The 17,071-nt window shown below is 41.5% G+C and overlaps 1 protein-coding gene across 7 annotated transcripts in view; it reads left to right on the forward strand.

Moving 5' to 3' along the window:
* Positions 1-4,420, forward strand: part of plppr2a (phospholipid phosphatase related 2a) — a 78,429-nt gene extending 74,009 nt beyond the window's left edge. For 5 of the 7 annotated variants that reach the window (XM_085155838.1, XM_085155839.1, XM_085155841.1 and 2 more), the window contains one exon: positions 296-4,420. In XM_085155838.1, the coding sequence (XP_085011964.1) occupies positions 296-404 (109 nt within the window). In that variant the 3' untranslated portion in view covers positions 405-4,420. Of the gene's footprint in view, positions 1-13 lie in introns of all 7 variants that reach the window. The other 2 variants (XM_085155840.1, XM_085155845.1) reach the window with 1 other exon arrangement.
* The last annotated feature ends 12,651 nt before the right edge of the window (positions 4,421-17,071 follow it).

Raw genomic sequence — 17,071 nt, forward strand, 5'->3', positions numbered from 1 at the left:
CACTCTCCTTCAGCATCTTGCACTCTCCTCCTCCTCCCCACCTTACAACACCTACGTCCAACCATTTTAACCAGCTTTGAATATTTTTTACCCAACGTTGTCACCCTACCCCAACACTATCTCCGCCATCTGTTGCCTTATTTCTGTTTTTTGCTCTGTTGAACATCTGTTCTGTTCTCCCCTCATCCCTGTACATTGCTCTTGATTATTCTTTTCTTCACTTTTCTCTCTCTTCCTCCGCCTCCTCTCTGCCCCGTCCTCCTCTCTCTTTCTCACTCCTCTCTTTCCCCTGCAGACTCCGCGGGGATCTCCGTTCACCGAGATCACATGACCATCAGCCCTATCGGTTCCCCGCCACCCCCGATGTCCTCATACCGTCTCGCTCCATTTCCAGCGAAGTCTAGACCAGTCGGAGCAGCACTCACCACAATGCGCCGCCCATCCGGCTGGGCGGTACGCAACATTGCACCGCTCCTATTCCACGCAGGTCTAGACCCCCCACCCCTCCTAATACATGATACACAGCACACACATCCCCCGTTGCCCTCTCAACCCCCGGGGAACCGATAGGCAAACACTTCAAAGACTTTCTCTTTGTGGAATACCAGTAAAGTAAAGCTCTGAACAATAAGTACAGAGTCAGGTACATCATATTTTTCTTTCCTTTTTTTTCATGTTGAAAAATGTAACTAATTTTTTTATATGTATATAAACTCAATCACATGAAGCTCACTTTCATCAGCAGTGGTTTGCTCTGTTACGAAAACTAAATATAAGGTGACCACTGAGAATGTCCGCTGCTTCTTTTTCGTCAACCGTACGAGCGCACACCTGTTTGAGGAAAGAACCCGAAAGGTGATGGTGAGCTCTCAGGACGCGGCTTTGACGTGCGCCGTGTTGGACCAAAGAAACCCACCTGAGGAAATGTGTGCTGCTGAGATTTACCCGTACAAAACATCCTTTTAGCAAGCCATATGAACACACAAACAAACACACTTGCTCTCCTTATTTCATCCCATGCACGTGCACACAGACACATGCATAAGCACCCACCAGGGTTGAGTAGCAGTGCCCTAGTCAGCTTCGCATGAGGGTTCCTAGGATCAATGGATCCGTTTCTTATCCTTCAGCAGAAGCACCAGACAAAAGCAAACAAGATGAAGGTACAGACATCTTCACTTGGCTATCAACTTTGTGTTTTCCGTCGCTCTCAGATGGTTGCAATTTTGCCAAAACCTAATGTGAAACAGAAACACACATTGGATGAGACAAATCCAAGCTCCCTCACAACAGTGAGCCAAATTAAGTGCATCACATTCAGGAGCAAATATTTGTTTTTTGCTTGTTTTTTTTTTTTTTTGTATTCTTTTGTGAAAAGGAGCCTTCATACAGGACACTTCTCTGTGATGCCAACTGACTTTTTTAAAAAATGTCTCTTTCATTTAATTGTGGAACAGCATCGCTCATACTGAAGTGGCATCTCCTTTGCTGCGGACTGGCTGCGTCGTGTAATTACTGTGATTTATTTCTGAGATTTTATTGATATATTGATTTACTGACGTTTGTGTATATACGGCGTGGTTGCCATAAGCGCTCCGTGTGGCATGACAGTTTTGCTGATTTTGATTTGCACACTCCCTCACGATCCACTTTTGTCTTTTGTTCTCTTCATTTGCCTTTGTTTGCTTTTCCTTTCTTTACAAATACATTTTGTTTTTTACATTCTCCATTTATCTCTCTTCTCTGTGGTGTCTGTATCTAGGCTAATATGCCATCACTGTGCTGTGAAATGTTTCCCTCTGCTGGACAAACAAACACACACACACACACACACAAAGCACAGAAGACCTCGTTTTACAGACGTAAACTCTAACATATTTGAAAGCACGCACATGCACAAGCACACTTATACCCCCTACTTGTTACTGTACTTTCCTTCTCCTCTTCCCCACTTTCTAACACGGAACCTGTAAGATATTGTACAAAGCTCTTTTTTCTATTGAGAGTGTGATTTTTACACGAGCATCACCAAGACTCTGTGTGGCGATTGAAGGAAAATCTTGTTTTTGTTACAATGATGGAGAATTCGTGCAGACGTGCTGAACCACTCTGACCCATCAGTTGGAAAGTACTCCGATGACTCACTTTTTTTTCAATTTGCTGCGTCTGCTTGTTGGACTGAATAAAGCTGGATTGGAAAAGTCATTTTACTCTGACATCAGACACTATGTGATCCTGACTTTCTGAGTTTTATGAGGCCATTTTCACTTTTCTTTTTTCATCCATACTTTGATGCTTTGATCATTCATCCATCCATCCTCTACTTTTCAGTTGTGATGGGGCAAGAGTGAGGTTACATCCCAGACAGGTCAACAGTTTATAGTGGGGCCATAAATCTAAAGCATAGAGATCTATTTTTCCTTTTTCAAGGCAATAGGTCAAGCTGTGAACACAAATTATTGCATTCTAGTTAGCACTAATACTTTATCTAACAGCTTTCACATCCAACTTAACAGATTAAGAGCTTTAATTTGATGAATGGTGTAATGTTAATGATGAATGGGCATATTTTCTATTTTAGTTGTTCTACTATGCTCTACTATGATCACCAGCCAGCTGCTAACTTTGTCTGTCTGCTGTCTACTTGGACCAGTTTTACAGTTACCAGAGGTTTCCCCACTGAAGGGAGCTTCCTGCTTTTAAGTCTTAATTATCTAGCATAAAGTGAGGCTCATTCATGATACCAGCAGATCAGCTGATCCTCATGCTATTCCACATTAGCTGATCCGACTTATGCTATTTGAGTTGGTGTAGCCTGTCTGCAGTTAATGCACTTCTGCAAGCTGCTTTGCAACCCACCTTGATCACCACCCCTTCTCGAATGCTCTATCTGACTTCATCAATGTCATGTCTATTGTGTAATAAAGCAGCAAGGTCCCTGAAAAGAATAATTGTTGCAGATGGAAATGAGAATCTTCATAAGGGCAGGGATAGCTCAGTAGGTAGAGTGGTGGCACCATGATCGGAAGGTCGAGGGCTCAAATCCACTGAATGGCAACCCTGAGGTACCCCTGAGCAAGGTACCGTCCCTACACACTGCTCCCTGGGTGCCCAATGGCTGCCCACTGCTTCACTGAGTGAGTGGGTTAAATGCAGAGAGGATTTTCCCCACAGGGATCAATAAAGTATACATTATTATTATCTGACTATAGCAATGTTTTGAAGTAATGTAAAGCTGCAGGTCACAAAACCAGAATAAAAACCTATAACATGCTTAAAAGGCTTCATATCGCTGAGAAGCAGAGCTGGGTGATAATTCTCCAGGCATGTATCGCTTTTGGTTCCCCATTCATGTGGATGTAAGTTAAAGATGGCCCAATTTTCTGATGATAGGCCTGTGTTGTAAATATGTGCTTCTCTGGCTAATCATTAGCATTATAACATTAGTGATAAAACGTCATCAGACTGCATGACAACAACTAAATCCTCCATCAGCCTACCTATCTTTAAGTTTTTTGTTAACATTCCTTACGAACGCTCCACTCACACTCTATGTGGCTGTCATAGGTATCATTTTGGAAATTAAAACAAAAAGAACATAATTTCTCTCCTCTTTTAGAGATCCAAATCTAGCACCCAGTAGATTTTATTTTTCATTATAGCTTCTACTTAACCAAAAGCATGTGTTTGACCATTGAGAATATGTGCTAAACTACCCTTATATAGTTCCCTGATGGATGCTAAGCTTCATTATCATCAGCATCTTGTACTTGTGAGAGGTTTGATTTCACTGAAAAAACAAATAAATAAATAATCAAAACTGTGACATTTTTGATGGCTCAGAGAGCCAGGGCTACTTATACCACATACTGTACCTGCAACTTTGTGAAGCTGAGTCAGACATGTGACCTTTGCTGCATGATGGCCCTTTGTTTCATGTGTTTCCTCATTTCTTTCCAGTCTTCAATGTCCCAGTGAAGCAGAAATGCCTTAAGATAATCTTGATGACGAAATGTAACGAAAGTGTTTTCTAAGCAGTGACTGGCTGTAATTTCATTTGCAAGTGCGAGTTTGTCATTTGTCCAAGTTCTCTGTGAATCCTCTGTGATCCCAAATGCACAAATGAGACACAAACAAACATGAAAGGTAAACACGCCCGCCACGAAGACTCGGATTCTCTACCGGCTCGACTGCCGTCGCCGCAGCTTTACTTTCCTGTAAAGTCTTCGGTAACACATGTTTAAAAATCAAACAACAAACACGCTGCAGTTGACTGACATGTGAATAAAAAGCACCAGTCTCCTTCAGATCTGCTACTCAGAGGCAGGACCGTGTTTCCTTTGATCCTGATGCAGCAAACCTTCTGTTTTTGTAAAGATTTGTGTGATGAGAACAATAAATGGATATTGAAATAAGAAAAGCTGTCTGTGTCAGTCTGCACTGCTTGTTTTCCTGTTGTGTTCTCAGAGTGATTGGCGGTGATTTTGTGTGTCAGAGCTGCTGCATTTGTTTTGCATGTGAACAGGATGCTTTTGTTGACTTGAGGAAAGGAAGCGGGGAGAAAAGGCTGCCAAGTCACACAAAAACTGGACAAAAAATTCAGCATCAGCAGGTCTTATGGAGTGATAGCTCCAAATTTTACATTTTTGGTTAAAAAGGTTATCAATATATAAAGAGGAGGTCAGGAGAAAGTTAGAACAGTGAGCAGCCATGTAAAACATAGTGGAGGCTCTGTCATGGTTTGAGACTGCATTTCATTTCGTTTTGTTGGGAAAAAGTGATAACGTCAGGGCTTTTTAGAAAGCCTTCTGTCCCCTTCTTTGTATTTTATAAATGCAGCTCAACTCCTAAAGTATCTTCCGATCTCCTGACATGGAGCCAAAGTATCACTGATTAAAAGAAAAAACTAATAACAAAAGGTACAGATTCATTTAAAATGATTAGTCACGACTTACTACATTATTATTCCCATTCCTTTCCCATATACACATGGTGTATATCTCCAGATGACAGATTCTTTACAAATGTGTCAGTACAGCAATGAAAAAAGTCCCACATCCAACATCCTACTTGACAGAAAGTACTTAGCAGTATTACCAGCAGCATGTCTCTATGTTCATTATCATTAAAAATCATGTTACTGGATCGTTAACTCTACATAACCTAGGCCCTTTCTCTCTTGATAAGCCTGAGAGGGTGTCAGAAGTTTAAACATTAGAACAGAAAAAAAATGTTCTTTTATGCTTTTAAAGTTTTAAAGTGAAGTAGTTATTTAAATGTAATCAAAATGAGAGAAGTTTTAAGGTAATTTTTCTCAACTTTAATTTTTTTAAATATAAAATCTTACTACCTAAAGTTACTTTTGAATAAATGTATGAAATCAGTTGCAGACAGGGTGCCCTATGTCTCTCTAAAATGTCTAGCTGCTGAGTTGTAAAAGTAACATTAAAGTGTCACAAAGCAGACCTGCGGTAATTGGCTAATTTCCACCTCCATCTGTTCCATCACTCATAGGGAACTCGTCCTGCTTTATTTGTGGCCTCTACTAGAGTAGCTTTGCATACTTCACAGCTCAAAATAACCCTTATTTATCTTGAGCTGATGCAGCCACACACTTCATCCACTGTCTGAAACATGCTGTTTTAGCTTCTCTTCCACCCCTCCCAACAGGGTTAGGCTATCCACTTTCATTGACATTTATAAAGCCAGGAGTAGAGAAAAAGCCTTAATGTATGGCTCATAAGGATTACTCGCACATACACTGAGCTCATTGAACCCTTGGCCATCTTTCTTATGAACCAGCACCGTAACAGAATATATATGGCACGATCTGATGAGATATCCCCACGTTGGTGTTGTTCCTACATCATCATTGATCCAGGATCATCAACAATGCAACTGATCAATGCTTTAGGTTAGCAGGAGCCAAGATATTAGATAATGCTGTTAAAACTTTCACAAGCGAACTAACACGAATAATGTAAATCTGACTAATATAACATCATTATGTTGTATAAATGAACAAATAAAACACTTGAAATGCTGATCATTTGTTCCAGAAAAGAGTTTTAGATAAACAAAGCCTTTTTTATCCTTTTGTTTTTTGGCTTTCTATCCCCACTTTGCAAGGCAATGACATCACAACAATGTGATTGGCCAATTGCAACATTATTATGATGCAGGAACTCCAACACAAGGATATCAGATATATTGCATTTAAGAAAGATATTAAGAGAATCACTAGCATATATGAGTAATTCAGAGGCTGTGATGTTCAGACTTGTTTTTACGCATCAAGCTCCAGAAACTATTCACAGTCTTCCACTTAATAATGACATCATCAGGGGACATGCTGTTCCAACTGTTCTCACAGGCTGCTCCGCATGACTGCTGAACTGTTAAGTCTGCAAAGTGTTCTTTTAAACCTACAGCACAACTTTTAAAATATTGGAAAAAAAAGAAAAAAAAAGAAACTGAAAACTAATACATACATAGTCTCATTCGCATAAATTCCCAGTCTGTTTAAAGCTGTGTGACACGGCAGACTCAGTACTGCCATCATGTGGGGTAAAGCGTTCCTTTCCAACACACACCTGAGATGGAGCTCAATGATTGTGAAGGGGAATTATAATCTTTTAGCCCAGTTATTTTCAGAGTTTTATTTAAAATATGTTTAAATGAATAAATTAAATATGAATTAAAAGAAGTTAAACTACGGTGTCACGCGTGCTGGGAATGACCACATGAAAGAAAACCATATGAAACTTTAAATTCAAAAAAATTAAAAAGTATGCTTTTTCTCATTTTCTTTTTAACAACACTTGACTGGCCACTCTCAAGGTGTGCATGCGTTTGCGGGTTAAATCCACACGATGGCGTTGTACATCACAGACATGTAAATATTAAGGGAGGGAGCACAAAGTCGACTCCAACAAAGCATTCATCCTCCAGACGTGAAGAGACATCTCAAGCTGTGTCATGAAATGAAAGGAACAATCAAAGTTTCTAATGAGAAGATCTGCACCTGTGCACGCTAATGAGTTATAATGGCATCCATTTCCTTAATGTCACAGATAATGATAAGAACTGCTTATACATAAGCGCCTGCGCGCTCTGCCAATCTGCACGTGTGATTTGCACAGCGAGTGGCTCTTTTTTGACAGATTTTTTTTTCTTTTTCTTTTTTTTTTTTGGAGGGAAATTCGGGCCCATGAAACATGGAACACTATCCACGGAAAGCTGATCAAAGAAACCTTACAGTACAGCTGACGCTAATTGCAACCAGCTCAATTCTCCAGACTTTTAGAGAGATGCACCTGCAATTCCTAAAAAAAATAAATAAATAAATATATTTTTAACTGCCTGACTGAATATGACTACCAAACATCCCAGTAAGAGAGGTTCAAAGAATGGTGCAGTTTCCTGGTGAAATCCCACCTGCAGCATCTTTCTGCCTCTTTTTTTTCTTGCCCATACAGGCCTCATTAGTGTGGGCAGCACAACTCCTTCTGTTAGTTTGCTGGGGATTTTAATTCCACTGTCTTCTCCTCTGCATTCCTATTGCAAAGGTTTTCTTGTCATTTTTGGTAATTTTATTTTCAACCAGAAAGCTCTTTTGGGTTTGAAGGTAAACGTGATCAGGGTGACCAAACGCTTTAATACCAACTCAGAGCAGAGTGGGTTTTGCATGCTGGGGATGAGTGCGCAAAAAATACGACTGCAGAATGTGCACTAAGAGATTTCTTAGAGAGAAATCATGTCATTTTTGTCTTCTTCTTCCTTTGCATAAGTGGAAAAGAAATACACTGGAGCAGTGACTGTCCTTGTTATTGTTTCCAGGAGTCTGGTGATTTATGCTTATGATCCTGATAGATACAATCAATATCTTTCAATTCAACAGAGAGAAAATATATTAAAAATTCAAAGCTGAAGCCGTCTAACTGATTTATGCTTCGCAAATATGCATGCCGTGGAGAGGCAAAGGTGAAAACACAACTGATGTCTTTATCTCCTTCCCGAGTCAGTAAAACTGGACAGTCAAGTTCCATATAAGCAAATGTGGACCATTTGCTCAGGAGATTATATCAAGTGAAGGTTAATCAATATTTATTGAGTAATTTAGCGAATTTAGGTGACCCATCACTAAACCTTAAATGATCTCTATTTTTAGCCTGTCGGGCTTCAGATTTATGCACATGTGTGAGCAGTGTGCACAAGGCTGAGAGATCTTCAGGTTTTTCTTTTTTCAAACCAACAAACAGCAAAAAAACACAACCCCACTATGCATCACATCTTCTACATAATGGGAGAAAGTGTAGATCTTTAACCCTATAATGCCCTTTTTATCATATTTGATACATGAGTTTCTGAGACCTCTATCTCATCAACATGATCAGTACTTGCCATAATTTCAAAATGTTATGGACAAAACTTTTTTTTTGTCTAAAGTTAACATTGTTGTTACAAAAAGTTGCACAAAACGCCCAATGTATCGAAATGCGATACAAAACAATATAATAAATATATAATAAAAATATAGAATTCACAACATGATATAGCAAAAAAAAATGTGGATTTTGTTATAAGGGTTAATAAACATCTCAGTTCAAAAAAATCTGAATTTTCTGGTTATTTTTTGATGGGTTGGGTCTTACAGGGTTAAATATTTGCAAACATAAATATTTGCTGCCCATTTAGCCACTTATTAGCTTGCATTCAATGACAAGAATACAGGCACCAGTCATTTTTGATAGATCAATTGTTTCTTAACACAAAGCAATCACATGAAGAAGCCCAACACTTTTAGGCATGAAGATATGGCCAACTTGGCCTCCTGAAGTTCAAACTGAGCATCAGAATGGATAAGAAAGGTGATTTAAGTGACTTTGGACTTGGTGCTAGATGGGCTGGTCTGAGTATGTCAGAAACTGCACATCTGCTTCTCCACACAACCATCCCTTGGGTTTACAGACAACAGTCTGAAATAGAGAAAATATCCAGTGAGCAACAGTTCTCCGATGCCAGAGGAGAATGGCCTCAACTCGATAACCACTCATTACCACCTAAGTATGCAGAAGATGATCTCACAATGCACTGAAGTCAAAGTAGATGGGCTACAACAGCAGAAGACCACAGCAGGTACTTCTCCTGCCACCTAAGAAGAGAAAACTGAGGCTACAACAACTATCACCAAAAACTGGTTCAGGCTGCTTCTACTGAGCATTGTTTAAAGACCACAGGCACATGTATACAACCGCTGTGACTCAGAAGACTCACAAATTCCATCTGCTTTTATATTTTCTTAAATATTTAAATGAAAAAAGTGCACAAACCTCAGAGTATTGGACAACATGTTACTGTTGAGAGGTTGTTCTCCAATATTGTGCTGGACCTTACACAGCCATTCATATCATATGATACACGAGTTGTATAAAGACCAACCACATCTTCAGCTCACTGCTGGATTATCTGTCACTAGAGGAAGTAACAAGCCTTCTAAAATGGCTGCCTTCATGTAACGAGTTGCTACTTTTAGCCAGGAAGTCCGGTCCTGATTTTAATAAAGTTACGTTGAATGAATTTTACATTGTTGCAAACATTTCAGCATGACTCTTTATGGGAGGGACTTCAAATCAAGCTGTGTGTCTTCTGTACGATACCACAAGTTCTTTTGACATCTTTCCACTTAGAATTTAAATGTTCCACGCACTAAACAATATTTGTTTGTTTTTTCTTGAATAAACTTTCTATTATTCAGGTTTATGCAGTGAACGCATTTGACGCAGGTTTTATTTTATTTATTTATTTTATTTCCAAAACTATAAACAGAATAATTTTACAACTCAGTAAATAAAATAATATCTTCACAATAATTATTTCGGTCTTTTGCTTTTTATTTTGTTGTGTGTTTGAGTGTGTTTAAAGTGTTGCCGTGGAACCTCATTTGAATTCTCACTCCTGTAGTTTTGATTACAGCAGGGCGAGCAAGCGAGCAGGCAGAGGAGAGGCACCACACAAAATCTATAACAAGCAGACGATGGGGGCATTCCCACTCGAATCTCAAATTCCGTCCCACTCCACGTTGTCTCCCATCTGCCGGGATATGGGACCTGTTTCTAAAAGCGGGTGCTGTAGGTTCGGGGCATCAGTTTCCCCCTGACAGTTTGGAGGTGAGGCACAGTCAGCTGAGCTGCTCCACTGAGGAAGTTGCACATGTCATCATCGTGGTTAAGTGGAGGAGAGGAGGAGAGACAAGCCGGATGAGTCATGATGGAACAGAGGCAGACGTGGAAGGGAGGGAGGGGAGAGAAAGTGAGAGTGTGGGTATATGTGTGTGTGTGTGTGTGTGTGTGTGTGTGTGTGTGTGTGTGTGTGTGTGTGTGTGTGTGTGTGTGTGTGTGGTGCTGTATTGAATTTCTATAGAAAATAAGCCACAGAGCAGGTGTAGAGAAACTTATTAAGTTCCTGCTTCTCAATCCTCAGTCTCTTCTTTCTTTTATTTATGTATGAAAAATAATGCACAGAGGCGGGCACACTCATGCTGAACACACACACACACACACACTGATACCAGATGTCAGCTCAATATTAATTTAGTTAAATTATAATTGTTCAGGCAGAACTACAGGCTGACACAATGAAATTACACATAACTGTGAGGTATTGATTTTGTGTTATGTGCAGAGGGTGTGAAATAAATTGAAAGTATTACTACAGCATCGAGCAAAGTGTGCAGCGCCGACAGGAACATAATGTATACACTTAAATCCTCCCTCTAACATGACTAGCAATTACAGATGCCCGGTGAAAAGCAGGAAGATTCAATCAAGCAAAGTTGAGACTCATATCCAGCGGTGGAGTGGGGTTAATTAGTATACTTGGCTTTAACCAACCATGCAGGATGTTGGAGAGGTGGAGGGGGAAGGGGTTGAAGGATTATGTTTGTTTAGATACACGGGCACAGTGTCCGCAGATAATGTCTTCATTAAGTATTGATGCTGCTGCACACAGCACACAGATAAACCCCGTATCTCCCCCAGCGTACATGCGGCATTTCCTCCACCTCGACGCCTCCTCCTCTCATGCCCGTCTCCCGCCGTCTCTCCTGCTTTATCTGAACATCCGAGAAAATGTGTAACCACCCCCCCAACACACATCCCCCAAAACACACACACACATGCACACCCACGCATGCATGCACACACCTCCATAAGCCCCGTGCTTTTTCACACCTGCACCTCCTCTCTCCCCCTCATCCCCCCGTCTCATTCACTCCCTTTCTGTTTCTTTGACTTGAATATAAGCGCAAGGTACACACTAAGCCTCCCCCCAGACCCATTCACCCCATCTTCAACCCTCCACCCACCTCTTGCCCGACACACACACACACACGCAGCCCCTTCACTCCTTGCATTATCTTTCCCGGAAATTGCATTTCCAGCACAGCCAGGGCCCCATTATGAAGAGGGAGCGACATGCTGTAACCTTTTTAAAAAGCCATTAGTGATGCACTTGCCCCTCCCCCCTTCCACCCCCCACCCCACACACACACCCGCATCCCTCACTCACAACCAGCCACCCCTCTAGACCCCACCAACCCCTTGCAATTCATAAGTACACCCGCTAACCCACCCACCCCTCCCTCGTTTCACCCTTCCTGACCCCTCCCCACCCTTATAGCAGCTTGTAATGTTATTAGGCCGTTTCTACAGCCATTACCCGGCCAGCTCCCCACTCCCCAGCTGAACGTGGAGCAGATGCGGAGGGAGCAGCACAGGGCAATGGGAGCAGCGATAAGTGTGCAGAGGGTCAGGAGGGTTTTGTTGAGAGCGGATGGATGGATGGATGGATGGATGGATGGATGGATGGATGGATGGATGGATGGATGGATGGATGGATGGATGGATGGATGGGGAAACACATAAAATGAACACATGCAGTAGAGGCAAAAAACCAGCTAGGAATGTGAATGAGAGGCGTGGTGGTTGGAGTTCAATCGATGAGGGTAAACAGCGGACTGTCTCGCCGTCCCTCATCTCTGCTCCCTCTTTCAGCCCCCCTTATCTAAATACAAATAGTCACTGTACGGACAGACCGGGGTATCACGTTGCGCGTGCACGAATGTAAACAGACGTGGAATAATCCACACACACACACAGCAGCAGCAGTAGCAGCAGCAGCAGCGGCTCAATACACAGTCGGCAGTGAGCCTGTTGGAGGAGCTCTATTGTTGTTGCACTGTCATGTAGTGTTGTAGTTGTGGACCACACTGGCTGCATTATCGTCCTATTAGAATGCAGAGACGAGCCAAGGGGGGCAGTAAAGTGGGAGAGTGGAGTGCTATGGAGCAGTGGAGAGAGAGAGGGCTGAGACAAGCCAGGCACACAGACAGACACTAAATCCAATTGCATGGGCAGGTTCCAGGAAGTGGATAGTGAAAGATAGGGGAGGAAAAGGAGGAGGAGGAGATGAAGGAAAAACTCTTTTTTCCTCCCCCTCTTCTTCTTCTTCTTTTTCTGTGCAGCACACATCAGAGTCTGCAAGCTCTAATGCAGCAGCTTGTAGCTTAACTGTACTGTACAAGCCTACACAATACAGCTTCAGCAGCACGGCTCAGCCCACCGACTGACTGTCAATGTGATGGAGGTGCCGTGCTATGCCGAGGCATCGGAGGGAAACCCAGAGGACACAAATCCATAAAACAAGCTACTGTATATTTCATGCTTTCTGCCCACTTCATAAAAGCCCACTATCACGCAGGAGGATGCTCATTAAAGTCATTATTGGCAGGATGGCGGCGCTACGCGGGCTGATGGTACGAGGTGACTGCAGCGAATGTTTATAATAATGCAGAAGTCTATATATTCACACTGTTAATGTGATGCTAATGCTTGGCAACGCATCGATTAGAAGTGCATGAGATGCTGAAGAAGGTTTAAATGATGGCCGGAGCTGGCAGTAAGGTTTGTAATCCTCCTACACACAAGTCCCCTGGGCCCACTGGATGGTTAAAGGGCTTGATACACTTCACCACTGTAAGTCAGAGATGGAAGCCTACTTCATTACTTCATGCTCATGCATTATCTATCTATCTATCTATCTATCTATCTATCTATCTATCTATCTATCTATCTATCTATCTATCTATCTATCTATCTATCTATCTATCTATCTATCTATTCTTTCTGAATCTTAATCATTTATAACCACACCATACATACATGTCAGTGGAAAATCTGCCTGCTAATGTTCCCTCGGGACTCAATGGAGACCATAAACTGAGCTAAAAGGATGTTTTGTATGTTCAGACAGCACTCTGGCCACCACCTCCCCTTTCACCTTTTCATGTTGGATGTCCTTTACTTCAGACTCAACCTATTGTGACACGTGTACAGCCGAATGCAACACCACCGACTCCCTGGAGAGAATTTAATAACAAGTAGTAGCAACACTGATCCTTCCGACATTAGAGAGAAGACTTTTTCAGTAGCACCTGTCAGTGCGGGTTTTAAAAGACTGATGTCGCCCCGTGGTCCCAAAGGTTAAGCCTATGTGGACATGCTTCAGATATGCAGTCAGATTTTTTTTGTAATTTATCACATAAGGAAACATCTATTATGTATATCTATTAATTAGGGTTGTTTTTTTTATTTTGGTGGGGGGGGGGTCAATTTTTTTCAATCCAGTATGATGTTCATGCTGTAAATTATGATCCCATTTAGAGTAAAATGGATCATGAAGCTGGGCATGCTTTAGGGCGTCGCCACTTTGTGATTAACAAGTTGTTTTTAAAACGAGAGCATAACGTCTCTGGCTTCTCAAGGGATGTCCGCACAGGAGGTGATTCGCTTGTCGCACATCACTTTTTAGCTGAAGGGTTGGTTGTTGGTAGCAGACATTGCAGGTTCTAGTTGCCTAGGAAACCATCTAATGTATATAGCACAGTCTATGCTTACAAACAAGGACAAAACACATCTTGGGTGGCTCCCAGAGACAGTTGAAATTTCCTAGACACAGGTAGCCCTCTGAATTGCTGTTGGAAGTTACACAATAGAGCACATAAGTGGGCTACTTTCAGACAGAGCAATCAAATCGCCCAGGTTTCATGCTAAGCTATACTCAGTTTCTGAAATGAACACGGACAGCTTGAGACACCACAGACAAGCAGCCATTCTGTTGTATTTCTTTGGAATCCGGAGGCCATTTGACTACAGTGAACCCATTGTTATAGACAGACAGGGATAGATAGATAGATAGATAGATAGATAGATAGATAGATAGATAGATAGATAGATAGATAGATAGATAGATAGATAGATAGATAGATAGATAGATAGATAGATAGATAGATAGATAGGTAGATAGATAGATAGATAGATAGATAGATAGATAGATAGATAGATAGATAGATAGATAGATAGATAGATAGATAGATAGATAGATAGATAGATCTCGGATCTCTAACTATATATTCAACAGTACATTACAACAATACAAAGACATCCAGTCCAGGAGTCTTCGTTCTGCCCTTCTCTGTAAAACAAGAAGGGATGGAGCCTGTGTAGTCAGTGGCCCTCAGGCCATGGAGTGAACTGCCTCAGGCTAGCTGAGTCACTTTCAATTTTCAAATATTTTCTTTAAAATGCCTGATAAAGTTTTACTTTAAATCATATTTTATCCATTCTATCTATCCACAAGCTTCCCTTTCCCCACTTTTATCTGTTGCTCTTTCTTCACCAGTATCTTCTTTTCTCTTCTCTTCTCTTCTCTTCTCTTCTCTTCTCTTCTCTTCTCTTCTCTTCTCTTCTCTTCTCTTCTCTTCTCTTCTCTTCTCTTCTCTCCAGATACTGACACCAAATCCCACAACAGACGCCTTGGTGATCGATACCATGACATCATCAGGCATGGACATCATCAGTGGGCTGTGGGCGAGGTGCTGACCTGAGCACACACACATTACACACATCCTCACACATAGAGCAGGCCCGAGGGACCGAGCCATGCTCAGCTTCCTTATATCCCAGCCCATATAGCCCCTCCCTGCCTGCCATCGCTACACTGCCTCTGCCTCGGTTGCTACTGCTGTAGTAAATCTGACTGATGACAGGCCCAGGACCTTTTTCACACACACGTAAACACATGGACACACAGCAAGCTAATAGACAATAAGGACATTCCCCTTGAGTGAGCTGTTGAGAGTAGGTGAGGCTGACGAGTGTGAGCACAGACAAGACAAAGCGCTCTGAGACTGCAGCTGTCACACGTGCACTTTTTCACCCTATTAATCAGAGTAAATGAAAAACAATCATAAGCCCAACTGTGTGCGGTCCAGTAGCAAAAACCCTTTCATGTTGAGCCCTGACTGACTGGAAGAGTGATTGATTGGCAGACCTGGTTATTGTAAGACTAGACGTGAACAATAAAAGTACATGCATTTTTACATCGGGCCTACTTGTCTGGAGCTGTCACCGGGTTTTACAAGCAGCTGATAGATTCCATTCTGAAGGTGGACAACCAGGATCAAAGAGCAGAGGAGGAGTCAATATCCATAAAACTGAAAACACCTCCCAGTCTCCGTAAGACAGCTGCAAATGGGAAAATCGGTCAGAGTTTATGGGTGTGGGGCTTGGCAGTGCATGTCAGCTTTTGGACAGACAAACTGACACAGATAGACAAGGAAATGGAGAGGGCTAGGCAGAGATAGCCAGCAACTGCTTTTTTTCTTCTAGCAAAGTAGAAACATCTGTAATATGTTCCAAAGATCGGGTCATTTGTGTGGACTGTAGGTTGCCTCTGGCGTTGTAAGTTGTGTGGAAGCTTGGCTTGTCATCCATCTGAAGGATAAGGGCTTCAGTCTTGGAACAATCTAGTCTGACATCCCAGACGCCTATAAAAATATTTAAAGTGACACAGCTTTAAATGACATAGCAAATGACAGTGTAAAATAATTTGGACACGCGAGGTGCCACTTATATCGAAAGAACGCCAGGAAGAGAACGAGGGCAACACTTCAGCTCCGACACACAATTTCACCTAAAATACACCCGACTATCTGACATCTATTGAAATAATTACAAGGTACAGACAGGTCTGTATTCGTTTATACAAAAACTATGTTATAAATATGAGGAAAAAACTCAATTTTATTTACATAGCAGTCACCTCAAGGCACTTTAGGTTGTAAGGCAAAGACACTACAATAATAGAAAGAAAACCCCAACAATCAGACGACCTCTTGGGGGCAGTGGGAAGGAAAAACTCCCATTTAACAGGAAGACACCTTCCACATAACCCGGCTCAGGGAGGAGCAGCCATCTGTTGAGGATCAAGGGAGGGAGACAGGACAAAAGACACGCTGTGGGGGGATTAATAACAACTAATGCACATGCAAAGTGGTGTATAAATACATAGAGACTGAAGAAAAAAACACTCAGTGCATCCCAGCAACCTAGTCCTATTGCAACAAAACTAAGGGCAGGTTTCAGGATTACCTGATCAAGCCCTAACTATAAGCTCCATCAAAAATGAAACTTTTAAGTCTAATCTTAAAATAGCAGTTATTATTTATTTTATCCTTAATGTAGTTCATACATTAGTGCACCTAACATAGCTGCACATACTCACTGAGAAACAACACACGTGTACACGGTGTCTACGGACAAAACAAACATACGTGCATACACGTGGATGTATGCACGTATAAGAGAAAGCCCCAAAACACAGGTCTGCAGTGTCAACTGCACAAACAATAAAACACATGTAAGAAAACAGAGGAAACCATCTCCATGCACACACATAAATATTACATGTGTCCATGCATTCATAGCAAAGAAATCCCTTTGCAAAAGTATGCCCTTCATTAAAAAACAACACGTTTGAATTTATTCCTTTTCATATGTTTTTATTTGATGTAGTATTTAACTATGTTGTAACTACATCTACAAAGAGCGAGAGAGAGAGACTTCCTTCTTTTCTCTCCAAACTTAGCCTCATGCGTTGGTCCCCACTCTATTACAAAAAATATATTTATTTTTAATAACCTTTTACGATGTAATTTTCCAAAGAAATACGA

The sequence above is a fragment of the Neolamprologus multifasciatus genome, chromosome 4, assembly GCF_963576455.1.
Source record: "Neolamprologus multifasciatus chromosome 4, fNeoMul1.2, whole genome shotgun sequence".
NCBI classification, from domain to species: Eukaryota; Metazoa; Chordata; class Actinopteri; order Cichliformes; family Cichlidae; genus Neolamprologus; species Neolamprologus multifasciatus.